The 12,762-nt window shown below is 38.0% G+C and overlaps 1 protein-coding gene across 3 annotated transcripts in view; it reads left to right on the top strand.

Moving 5' to 3' along the window:
* DRC8 (dynein regulatory complex subunit 8) overlaps window positions 1-12,762 on the top strand; it is a 107,363-nt gene that overhangs the window by 40,198 nt on the left and 54,403 nt on the right. The window contains exons 1-2 of one of the 3 annotated variants that reach the window (XM_019730868.3): window positions 2,783-3,459; window positions 8,549-8,788. The exons of 1 other annotated variant lie outside the window; for it this stretch is intronic. Coding sequence is in view for 1 of the 2 variants with exons in the window: in XM_019730866.3 (XP_019586425.3) it covers window positions 3,429-3,459 (31 nt within the window). In the remaining variant the exon portion in view is untranslated. Of the gene's footprint in view, window positions 1-2,781; window positions 3,460-8,548; window positions 8,789-12,762 lie in introns of those variants that run through there. One more of the 3 variants, XM_019730866.3, reaches the window with a different exon arrangement.

Below are 12,762 nucleotides of genomic sequence, written 5' to 3' on the forward strand. Positions count from 1 at the left end.
GACTCTTTCTGAGTTAACTAAGTTTTAGAGATTATATGACCTGCCTAGGGTCAGGAGGTCAGTTCTGGCAATGACTGAGGAAAATCCAGTTTTTGTTTTTTCAGCTTATTCCTGCCTAGTCCAAGGAGATTTCAATGATTTCCATATGAGGAAAGTAAATATGAAGATTTTAAAAATTATTTTGCATTATTCATACCATTACCCTTTCTACTTCACCCAGATCTTAGGTAACTGAATCAATTGTATTCAGAAGAAACAGAAGTTCTGTGTCCCTCATGGGCACGGAACTAACACCTGTAGGAAAAGATTTAACTCACAATACATTCAAACATGCAAAAGGACAGAACTTGTTCATAGCCATCTGTCCCCATTGAATAATTGATCAAGTAAGTGTCATAGTCTAAAACTATGCTCTTGCTTTTCTTAGTCCTAAGGTTGTATATCCATGAATGGGATAAAAAATAATTTTTCCAATTCTGTATTTCTGACAAAATCATTGAGATTCTTAAGTGAAAGAATGCTTTAGAAGCATATAATATTACAAAGTTACCCAATCTATAGTTCAGAAATGAAATATATTCTAAGGAAAATAAATGGTTGTAGTTTGCCATTGTCCTAAGTAAGCTAATTATATTTCAAAACAGTTAAAATTGGAGGTCAGGTTTCCATAACCAAAGAAAAGTGGAAAGTTGAGTCAAATATCAGCATAATGCAGATAATTACTCATTGGTATTGTGGGCCTTTATTTTGTTATTTGGCTATTTTTTCACTTCGTGGAAAGTTTTCCAGAATAATTATATACTTTTATGTCTAATTAATCAATTGACATAATTATATACTTTTATGTCTAATTAATCAATTAATATATTGAGCTCCTAATATGTGCCCCAATTTAGGCTAGGGACTGTGGGTATATAAAAGGTGATTAGGGTCTTGTCTTCAAACCTAATTGGAGGGAGGGGTTAATTAACATCTATTAAATTTTTTGTTTTACTCATTCAAACTTAGAGAAACAGTATAGTATTAAATATGCTGTAGGAATTCAGAGAAGTAGAGATTAATGTGGTTTGGAATAATCTAAATAATAAGCTTTGCTTCTCAATCATTGACAATACTAACTCCTGTTTTAATTTTTAAAATACATATTATTTCAGACACAAAAGTTGAAAAATTGTTCTAGGCATTGGGGATATATGGACAAATAAAGCGTTTCCTATCCTTAAGAGCTTAGTTTGGTAGAAGGAAACAAGCAAATAAACTGTTAAAAGAAGAATCAACAGGCCAAAATGGAGTCACTTTTGCTAAGCCATGTTACTGAAACTTAATAACTAACTTAACTGCAGTTTCAGTCTTTCCCAGGTGTGAAATTTTAAAACAGTCTGGAATTTCCTGACCAACACTAGTTAGGTAATCTGCATGATTAGATTCCTTGCCTTCCTCTAAGGGATGATGTCCTTGCCTGAAATAATCCACTCTTAACTTCCTGGTGCCAGCTTCTTTCTGCCTATAAAACCTTCCATTTTGTACAATTCACTGGAGCTCCCTTCTTGTTGTTACAGGGGTTGCTGCCCAATTCATGAATCGCTTAATACAGCCAATTAGACCTTCAAATTTACTTGGTTGAATTTTGTATTTTAGCAAAACAAAGTCATCGCAAATCAATGTGAGATGCCTCTATGAGTACAGGAGGACAGAGGAAGAGGTTGACAGGAAAAGCTTCCATGGAGGTCAGTGACAACCAGGAAGGAGGGAACAAATGTGTCTGTGAGAGGGTGAATGTTGGGGTAGGGAGAGAGAAGAGAAAGGCATTCCAGAAAAAGAGAAATGCAAAACAGCATATGAGAAAAGGCACAGGAAGTAGGTAGGTAATAAACCTGAGACCAAAGTTGAAGTTTTTTACATTTATTTCAAAGCCCTTCATTATCTATATGGCCAGTGGGCCTCTTTAAACAAATAACTAGACCATAATGACTATGACATTTAAATATAAATGCTAATGATTACTTTCCATATTTTTGGGTGTCAAAATTTACTGTACACAATTGTATTCATTTTATAAGTATCTATCTTTGAATATGAGCCATTTTGTGATGATGCCATCGTTTACATTCAGTTTCAAAGAGAATGCTGATCACAGCACCACATGAATATCTTCTATAGAAAAAGTACTTACTTTAATAAAGAAGAATAGTAGTTTGCTTTAGGGTTTACTGAGAAATTATAAAAACAGAATTCATCAAAAGCATAAAAACAGTAAAATCATAGAATACTAATACCTTGTATTTTGAAGGCCTCTTAAAATTTAGTTAACAGCTTATAAACTGTTTTTACATAACATCAAGTCATTTACATTAGTACACACATGCACTTAAAAAATCATCTAAGATTAGTTTTAAAAATACATATTCGTTTGACCTTCATTAGGCATATTATTCAAAAATAATCTTAAAAAGAAAATATTCTTGTATAGTGAACTTATCATTAAAATTTTAGAGACCAAAATTTAACATCATGTTCCAGCTGCAAGTTTCAGAAAAGCGGGCTGTAGGACTTTTCCATAGTAACTTTAACTGGAGGTCATGTCCAATTTCACAACTCAGAACATCTTAACCTATGTAGCAATAAGCACAACGCGGGCACGTTTTTGTCGCTAGGAGAACCTATTCTGTATCAGAAATTGCAGCCTTGACTACGCAACGTTTGCGCCTATTTTGCACACGTTTTTCTCCAGCTATTTCTTTCTTCTAGTAATAACAATCTAATGGCTGTGATTTCCCCTTGCACCCGGCCGAGTCCTGCGTTTAGCTCCGGTTCCCATAGGCGGTGCAGTCGCCGTCCCTGGGAGCCGGCGGCGAGCCCTGGAGCGGAGCAAACGCGGAGGGGCAAGAGTAGGGGGAGGAGGCGGGATTGCGGGTGGGTTCTGTCACCCCCTCGGGAGCCGGGCGCTTCACCCAGCTCTCCAGCTGCGTTTTAAAATCTACAGTAAAAAAATAAAAATAAAAAAAAATCAAAAAAATCGATTAACGCCACGTCGTCCCAGCAGGAGGGGTGGGCGATAGCTGTGTGTCTGATGTCCCCAAATGGATCAAAAATAAAGGAAAGGAGGCTTTCGGAACTTTATTAAATAACTCCTCTACGTTAGAGAAATCAGGGCCGAGGCTCCGCTTCTGCAGGGAAAATGCTCCAGCCGGTGGAGCGGCGCGGGGGGCGGCGGGACCGGGCTCGGGGTCTCGCGGGCGCGAGGGTGGCGGCGGGAAGTGGGGGAAGGGCGCGCGCTCGGAGCCGCCCCTTCCCTGATTGAGGGTCTCCTTCCCTCCGGGTTCGAACAGCGGTCCTCCAGGCCCGACTCGCCGCGGGGGCTGGAGGGGCAAGGACGCCGCGCCCTAGGTTAACGACCGTCGTCTCCCGGGCGACGGGCTCCGCACAAGATGGCGGACGATAAAGAAAGGGAACACTCAGGTAAGAGGCTGCCCTTGCCGCCCGCGGCGACCCGGGCCGCGCGGGGAAGCGCCGGGTGGGGCCGGGTGACCCTCCATCTGGAACTCCCACCGCAGGGCGCGGTGACTGAGGAGGGGGCCGCTCGCCCGGCCCCAGCTGCCTTCCCGGCCCACGCCTCGGCCCCGCCCCGTCCCCTCTGTCTCCTCCCCGCCCCGCCGCCCAGTTCCTCCCGCCCCCCTTCTTCGTCCCTCCCTCGGGGGACCGGGCCTCGGTGCTAGCCTGGGTTGCGGCCGAGGCACTGGCAGGGTAGGGCGATAATGGCGTCCTTGTTCACGGCCGCGGGGACCCCCGCCTCCAAATCGCCCCGGCTCTCCGGGCCGCAGGCGCCACGCCGGCAGCTTCCGGAGCTGTGGTCCCCGGGCCGTCCTGGGTGAGGACGGGCCTGGCCGCCGGGTCCTCTCCGGCCGCGCCGCAGCCCCTCCCCCTCCCCAGCCGGATGGCTCCCGCGGCCACCATTTTGCCTCCTCACTGGGGACTTGGGAGGACGGCCTCGAGGTCACAGTTGTCCCCTCCGCGCCTCTAGGCTCCGAAATGCCTGCTCTGCCTGGCGCTGTGCCACCCGTCTGGGGTTTTGTTTTAAAACACAAAACAAAACACGATGTTAATAAAGACGAAAGAGCAATCTTGAGCGGGAACGCGCACTAGCTCCCGTGCGCCGACTCGGCCTCTCCCGCGGGCCCGCGGCCGCAGCAGCCCCCCAACCCGGTCACGGGCGCGGCCCAATGTGGAGGGACTGGGCCACCAGGCTCCTGGTCACCAGATCGGAAGGACTGATGTGTTTTTTTGTGCGGAGAAGCGATTATCCACGTTTATTTGCACGACCTTTGTTTTCACTGAACAGTGGAATTAACCCAATACTGGGTTACCATCCTCTGTTACTCGAAAATGTCTGTTTATGTTTGGGAATTGGCAGACTCATCGCAAAACCAACATCAAAAAAGCCATTAACTGTAGAGGTGAACATCTTAGAAATGAAAGTAATATTCCACCTCTGTTTCCTTTTTTGAGAGATCTAAGCACATCCTACCAACATGCCATTTTTCTCAGCATGGAACAAAGTGTTTCAGGCTAACAACTAATATTTACAAGTGAAGAAGCCAGTTCTGAGATACTCAGTTGTCATGGTGATCACAGAAAAATCAGCGGGGAAGCACAAAAACTGCGAAGAGTCATACTATTTCATTTTTTCATGGTACCCTTAGTCTGAAAGGACAATTATTTTATATAGATGTCAACTTTCCTAAGATGTCCTTATAATTTATCATACTGCATTAAGGTACATTCTAATTATTATTTTTTATGGTTAATTTTAAAACTCAGAAAACCAAATGACTTAGTTATTTTAATTAAATTCTTACAAAAATGTAACAACCATTAGGAGATAAATTAAGAAGTTAATTGGATATTTGTGTTTTAGCATAAGATTTGATTAGGTCAGCATGAGAAACAAAGCATTGGACTATGTTGCAAATACAATTTTTTTCTTTAAAAAAATAGATTGAGAGCTTTTCTGGTTTTTCAGTTTTCAAAAATATTTTTTGAAATAAATTATTCAAAAAATTAATTGAGAGGGAGAAACAATCTGTCTATAAGTATAGAAGAAGTAATGACTGTTAAAAGCTGTATGTCATTCATTCAGTTGGCATATTTAATGTCTATCATATGGGAGGCATTCTGATTAGGTTAGTACTTTGGAGGATATAAAGATAACAAAGCCTTCATCTTTTCTCCCTAGAAAAGTAAGATCTGTAGAGGAGATAAGATATCCACAAGTGGGAAGAAACAGTTAATGGCGCTGAGAAGCCAGTATGCCAGATACTGTCCCAGGAGTTATAGCTCCTGGTCTGTGGACAGTAGCCTGGGCATCACTGGGAGCTTATTAGAAAACAAAAATGTCACTTCTTGCTCCTGACCTATGAATCAGTCTTCATTTTAACAGATTTGGTGATTCATACGCACATTAAAGTTTGAGAAGCACTGTTGTATGGTATATCTCATTTATTCTTAACAATTTTTTGAGTTAACTATAATTATATTTTGAAGGGCATGATGAAATAAAGGCACATGTTGTCTGAGGATAATCTTTGTGTTGACATTACACTCATATTTGATTCTCAGCTTTGAAGATTAGAAATTACATCTAGCCAATTAATCAGAATTGATCAGGCTTTGGGGATTCACTCAAGCTAACTAAACTCATGAAGAGTGATGTGCAAACCTGAATAATGATTTATTAACTTAAAGAGTGTATGTTGATATGTTGACCAGAAAGCTGATCTCTGCAATGTAAATATATAGTTTCATGGGTATTAAGGTTTTGAGGAGGGTGAATTTATATTTTAAAAAGTGCTTGATGAGCATGGATTCACACAAAAGAAAGGATAATTTTGGAGGATGTATCCATTACTCGATAAGGTCCAAGAGGGCGGGACCATATACTCATTGCCTTGTACAGTGCTCAGCTCATGGTAGGAACTCAATTAAGATTTGTTGAATTTAGATCATTTGAATTAAGTAAAGATGTTTATGTTTTAACCAAAACATTGCTTGCTGTTTCCCCAAAATTTATTTTCTACCTAAAAGTAGATAAAATTGTTGTTAGGTTTTTTTTTTTTTCCCCTCTTCGTTATAGGTAGGCTTATTTCATCTGGCTCAACAATTTTTGAAAGCCAAAGTATTCACTAGCTTGTCTTTAAAAAACAACCACCACAAAATTGTCTTTGTAGAAATATGCATATGTTTTAACTAGTTCATCTTTAATCTTGAGATATTTTTTTTAGTTGTTAAGGAAAACTAAGTTTCTGAGTAGCCATCATATCCAGCTCTTCAACATTTAGGGATTAATCTTGATATAAGTATTGAGAATGTTGGTTAAAAAAAGTTAACTAAATCTATGATGGGCTATTATGTTCTATTTAAAAAATTTTCTGTAAGATTATGTACATTTGAAGTCTATGCTTATTTGTAGCTTTTTTGTGCTTTAATATAGTATAATTTATTTTTTCCTACATTAAGAAATCTTTGTTTAAATGGAGAATCAATGCAATAGTTGATTCTTTGGATCTTTAAATCTTATGTTATTGTGTCTATCTCCTAGAGAATTTTATATAGGACTGAAAGTATCTTCTGTTTGTAATTAGAATCATGCCTAAAAAACAAACTGCTTAGGAATAAAATTCTAAATAAACATAAGCCCATAGAAGGAGCCAAAAGGTAGCAAACCAAGTGGATCTGTAAAACCCTGGGAAGGCACAGGATTGGAGGCAGCAGGCCTCTCTGAAGGCATGTGTGTGGAGTGAGGGTAAATATAGGAGGCTTGGATGAAAGTCATAAAGCAGGTGGTTGAATCTTCCATTCCCTGGAGTAAGCAGGTGATCACTTCCCTTCTAGAAGACTGGAAGTTTACTCTCTCATCAGAGTAAACTTAAATCAGAGACTTAGAATTTAGGGATGCCTGGTACAGTTGATAGTAGAGGGTGATGTGCCCTAATTATTATCATTACCAGACTCATTGAGGTAATTATGTTATATAAATGTCTAATAACTATAATGTACACCTGAAACTAACATAATATTGTATGTCAAGTGTAAATAAAAAATTTTTAAAAATAATTTTGTAATTTTATGAAATAATTCTAATTTTGTGAAATAATTTCAAATTTACAGAAAAATTGTAATAGAGAATTCCCACATTCCCTTTACCCAGATTCACTAATTTCAACATTTTGCTACATTTTTATCATTCTCTCATATATGTAATATAATACATATTGTAAATGTAACATTAAGGTAACATTATATGTGTATATTTTTTTACTTGAAGCATTTGAGTGTATGTTACATATAATCATGCCAGTTTATCCGTTAATACTTTGGTGTGTATTTCCTAGGAACAAAGATAGTCTCTTACGCAAAATCTCTATGAAGTTCATAATACTTTAGTGTGTATTTCCTAGGAACAAAGATAGTCTCTTATGCAAAATCTCTATGAAGTTCAACATAGAGACAATTTTTTAATCTAATTCTACAGCCCATATTCGAATTTGGTCAGTTTTCCCAGTTGTCAGTAGTGCCTGTTATAGCATGTCCCCCTCTAGTACAGGTGTCAGTCCAGGATTACATGTTGCATTCAGTTGTCGTGTCTCTTTAGTGTCTTTTAATTTAGCGCAGTACCTTAGTGTGTCTTTGTCTAACCAGAGCTGACAAGGATGTTTAGTTTCCCCAGGTTTTTTCTGATCACATGTCTGGCACCACTCTCCATGCTTTTTACACTTCATCGTAACGAACAATTTATTTGTTTCCATAATGAAAGTGATGGCCTGTGCACTGTTTCCTCATCATAGGCTTCGTTTAATAGATTGCATTGCTTAGTGGTTAAGAACATGAAAGCTGTAGTAAATTCTTATGGATTCAAATTCCAGCTGTGCCACTTAAGAGCTGGGTAACTGTAGGCTAGGTACCGAACGGCTGTAACTTCTTCACATGTCAGATGAGTGCAATGGAACCTACCTCATAAGGTGGTAAAGCGTGGGGCGGAGCTTCACTTGTAGTAAGAGCTCTATAAATGTTATCAGTCATAACTTACTGTACCAGACTGTGCTAGACATGGGGAAAAAAACAGATTTGGGGCTTGTCCTCGTAGAGATTATATTACTGTAGAGGAGAGAACCATAATTACATAATTATTTAGCTACACTTGGGGTAAGTAGTTCAAAAAATTTCAGGGTTCCAGAAGAGGGACACCTGATGTAATTTTTTCTTTAGGGGCTTTGTGTGTGGCATTCTCTCTGCTGAAAACCTACCTAGTTTTCAGCAAAAGGAAGTGCAAATTCAGAAGCAATAAAGGAGTGTGGCTTATTAGAGGAACTGAATGAGGGCCAGTGTAGCTGGAATCGAGAGGTGAGGTGTGAAATGCGGTTTGTAAAGTAGGCAGAGGCCAGGTCTATTTGATGACTAGGCCAGGGAGGCTGACCTCTATTCCAGAGCAAGAGGGAGCCATCGAAGAAGCTCTTTAATCAGGGAGCTAATACAGTTCAGTTTCTGTTTTCAGAAGCTCCCTTGCCTCACTGGTGGATTGAAGCAGGCCAAGAACAGATGATGATGGTGCTTCCTTGTACGAGGTGGCGGCAGAGGAAATGCCCCGGAAGGTTTTGGTCTGGAGATTCTAAATTTCTTTGTGACTGGAGATTGGGATTTGGAAGAGAGGGTTAGGGATGAATTAACATCTCTGTATTTCAACTTCTGACTTCTTCCTTCTGGTCTTTACCTAAATCCCACCCTCAAGACTCAGGTAGGTGCCGCATTGCCTTAACATACCTCCCTGAGTTTTAGCACATCTGCTGTTATGGTTTGCTGTAGCTAGTTTCTTTTCCTTTTAAATTGGAACGTATTTGTAGTAAATCAATAAACATTTGATAACATAGAGCTAGATAGATGATGAGTGAATACAGTATTTCATTTTTAAACCAGGTGTTTTGATGATGTATTGTCTTTGGTTCAAGTTGTTTATAAAATAAGAATTCATTAAGAACTACTTTCTCCTTCTCCTCCCCAAAAAAGACCAGAGTTGGGTTGTTGACTCTTTTTTAACAGCATATTTGGAATAAGTATTGGCATTACTTGGGCCAAACAGAATAATAACATTATTTGTACTTAACAGTTAATTAACCTTGAGGGTATTTCTTTAACTTCTTTGCTGTATGTTTTGAGCAGTTCTCATGGTAAAGATTCCCCTTGGGACTTATTATTTTATCTTCATTTCTGTAGGTGCGTTTTTTTGAGCACTTAGTTAAATATTTACATATGTATACAGACAACTTAGTTTTAGAAAAAAACTCAGATGCACTGTTTGTTTAAAAACCTCTCTATAACCTTAGATGATTTGACTTTTATTTTGGTTATGACAACGCCTTCTGTATTTATTATCATTAATTTCTTCTTTTGAAATTAAGTGTAACTTTTTCTTTCTTTCAGTGGTTTGATTTTAACTTGGTGCAATAGCTAATTTTTAGCCTTAGTATTTCCATTGCTGAAAAACAAATATAACGTCAAATTGTTAGCTTTGTTAGTGCATAATATTGAATTAAAGAGAAAAAGGAATTACTATATAATGATATAACTTGACTCTGACATTTCACCAACTAAAAAGTTATTTTATTATTATTATATTGATATGTTAATTTAATTATTTTACAATGAACAAGTCTGCTGCATGTTTTTGTGACCAAATAGGATAGGAACAACTGAAAAAATGTAAAGAATGTTATTTTTAGAGGAGTATGAAATAAAAACTTTTACTTAATATTTTAAGAAAGATGATTTATATATCTAACCCGATACAAGATATTAGTGAAATATCAACAGATTCCAGTAAGGTTTGTGATGTCATGGAAACTAATGCTAATAATCCCGAGTGTGAAATTAGACTTTTGCCCATTTTTCCTTTCTCTGTATGTTTCATGTGAATGAATAATAAAAAGAGTTAATTTCTCTCAATGAAATCTATATTACTTACTTTGCTGAGATACTAAGCAATTTGCCCAAATTAGAAAAAATTAGTAATGGTAATGGGTAACTTTCATTGAATATTACTATAGTTCAGGTAGTACCTTTCAAAACAACCTTGTGGGATAGATATTCTTGATATTGTCCTTTTTATTCTTGAAGAAAATATATTGTCCTTTTATTAGCTCTGTAACGTTTTGCAGTTAAGTAACTTGTCCAATAGCTTACAGAGTTAATAAGTGGTGGGGCTGATCTTTCCACCCGCCTTGGCTCTAATCTGTGATCTTAACTGATACACTGTGCTGCAGCCTAGACAGGATGGCAACATTTGTTCCATTAATAAAGTCATTTTAAAATTAACTAAAGCCCATACTTTATTCAGATTTCCTTAATTTTTATCTAATGTTCTTTTTCTGTTCCAGGACCCCATCTAGGATACCAAATTACATTTAGTTGTCATATCTCCTTTGGCTCCTCTTGGCTGTGACAGTTTCTCAGACTTTCCTTGTTCTTGATGACCACTTTGACAGTTTTGAGGATTACTGGTCAGCTATTTTGTAGAATCCCCTCTGCTGGAATTTGTATGATGTTTTTCTCATGATTATACTGGGGTTATGGGATTTTGGGAGGAAGACCATAGAGGTAAAGTACCATTTTTCTCACATCATATCAAGGGTACGTACTCTCAATAAAATTTATACCACTGTTGATGTTTACCTGGATCGCGTGGCTGGTGGTGTTTGACAAGCATCTCCCTGTGCAGTTGTTCTTCCTTCCCTTTCCATCTGTGCTCTTTGGAAGGAAGTCACTGCACAACACATAAGGGGTGGGGAGTTATTCTGTGCCTCCTTGAGTGCAGAGAATCTATATAAATTATTTGGAATTCTTCTGCACAGGTTTGTTTCTTCTCCCCTATTTATTTGTTTACTCATTTATTTATTTATATGAGTATGGACTCATCAATATTTATTTTATACTTTGGGTTACAATCCAGTGCTATATTTATTTTGTTGCTCAAATTGTTCCAGCTTTAGCCTTTGGGAGCTTTCAGTTGCTTCTTGTGTCCAATGGTATTAGAAACCAAGATCTGGGTGCAAAGTGTGCTCACTGCTACTGGGGTGTTATTGTTTCTCGGTGCTCCCAGCTTACAGAACAAAGAGGTATATGTGACACACTAACTTGTGTATATAAATACAGAGATTTATTTATGTAACCATCAATATCTATATATTAAACTGAACATGAGTTCGTATTGATATCTCCAGCTCTAATCCATTATTACATGGGTCATTCTAACCTACTATTGCTTGTAAGTAAATTTCTACTCTTAACAGAGAGAAACCTGGCTCCCACCACACACTCTCCACTTGCTTTATTGTTCAATTCCAGTATACATCTATAGCAGTGTCAAAATTGTTAACTCATATCCCTATGGGAAACAACTTTATCAACTGGAGGACAGTGCTTATGTGCATTCATTTTGCCTTTAGTTTTACATATCCCACTCATTTTCGAAGTTACTTAGGTCAGCATTTTTCCTTCCCCAGTTTCTTCAGTAAGATTATTTTATACATTTGTAATGCAGTTAGTTTCTGTTGTCACAGTCTGAATCCCATTTTGGGATTGCCTCACCCTCCTAGATGATTTTCTTTTTGTATACCGTGTTTCCCCGAAAATAAGACCTAGCCAGACCATCAGCTCTAACGCGTCTTTTGGAGCAAAAATTAATATAAGACCCAGTTTTATTTTAATATAATATAATATTGGTTGTATATTAATTTTTGCTCCAAAATATGCATTAGAGCTGATGGTCCATCTAGGTCTTATTTTCGGGGAAACACTGTATTTTGGTTCACTCTTTGTCTATAAAAAGTTTTGAAAAATGCAGTGTCATGTATCCATTGTTATAGTATCATCAGAATAGTTTCACTATCCTAAAAAATTTCATCACATATTTAACCATCTCCCCTGCCCTTTAAGCCCCTGACAACTACTGATCTTTTTCTTGCCTCTATAGTTTTAATTGTCCAGAATGTCATATTATTGGAATCATACAGTATGTAGCCTTTTCAAAATGGTTTCTTAGCAGCATACAGTGTCCCTACATGTCTTTCATGGCTTGATAGCTCATTTCTCTTTTATCACAGAATAATATTCCAATGTATGTATGTGCCACAGTTTATCCATTCACCTGTTGAAGGTCATCTTGGTTGCTTTCAATTTTTGGCAATTATGAGTGAAGCTTCTGTAAACAACATTCAAATGCAGGTTTTGTGAGGACATGTTTTCAACAAATTGGGGTAAATATCAAGGAGTGAAATTGATGGATTATGTATGGCAAGATTATGTTTACTTATATAAGAAACTGCCAAACTGTCTTTCAAAGTAGCTGCACCATTTTGCATTCCCATTAGTAATGAATAAGAGTTCCTGTTGCCCCATATTTTTGCCAGCATTTGGTACTGACAGTTTTTTTAATTCTAGCCATTCTAATAGGTGAGTAGTGGTATCTCGTTTTAATTTTCAATTCCCTAATGACATATGATCTTGAGCATCTTTTAATATGGTTATTTGCCATCTGTATATCTTCTTTGGTGAGGTATCTGTTCAGAACTTTTTTTTACCCCCAGCTTTATTGAGGTACACTTGACACATACAATTATAAGTTATTTAAAGTATACATCGAGATGATTTGATATACATTATGAAAGGATTCCTCTCATCTAGTCAATGAATACATCCATCACCACACATATTTTT

This window comes from Rhinolophus sinicus, chromosome 6 (assembly GCF_057876585.1).
Source record: "Rhinolophus sinicus isolate RSI-liver-muscle chromosome 6, RSI-T2T, whole genome shotgun sequence".
NCBI lineage: Eukaryota > Metazoa > Chordata > Mammalia > Chiroptera > Rhinolophidae > Rhinolophus > Rhinolophus sinicus.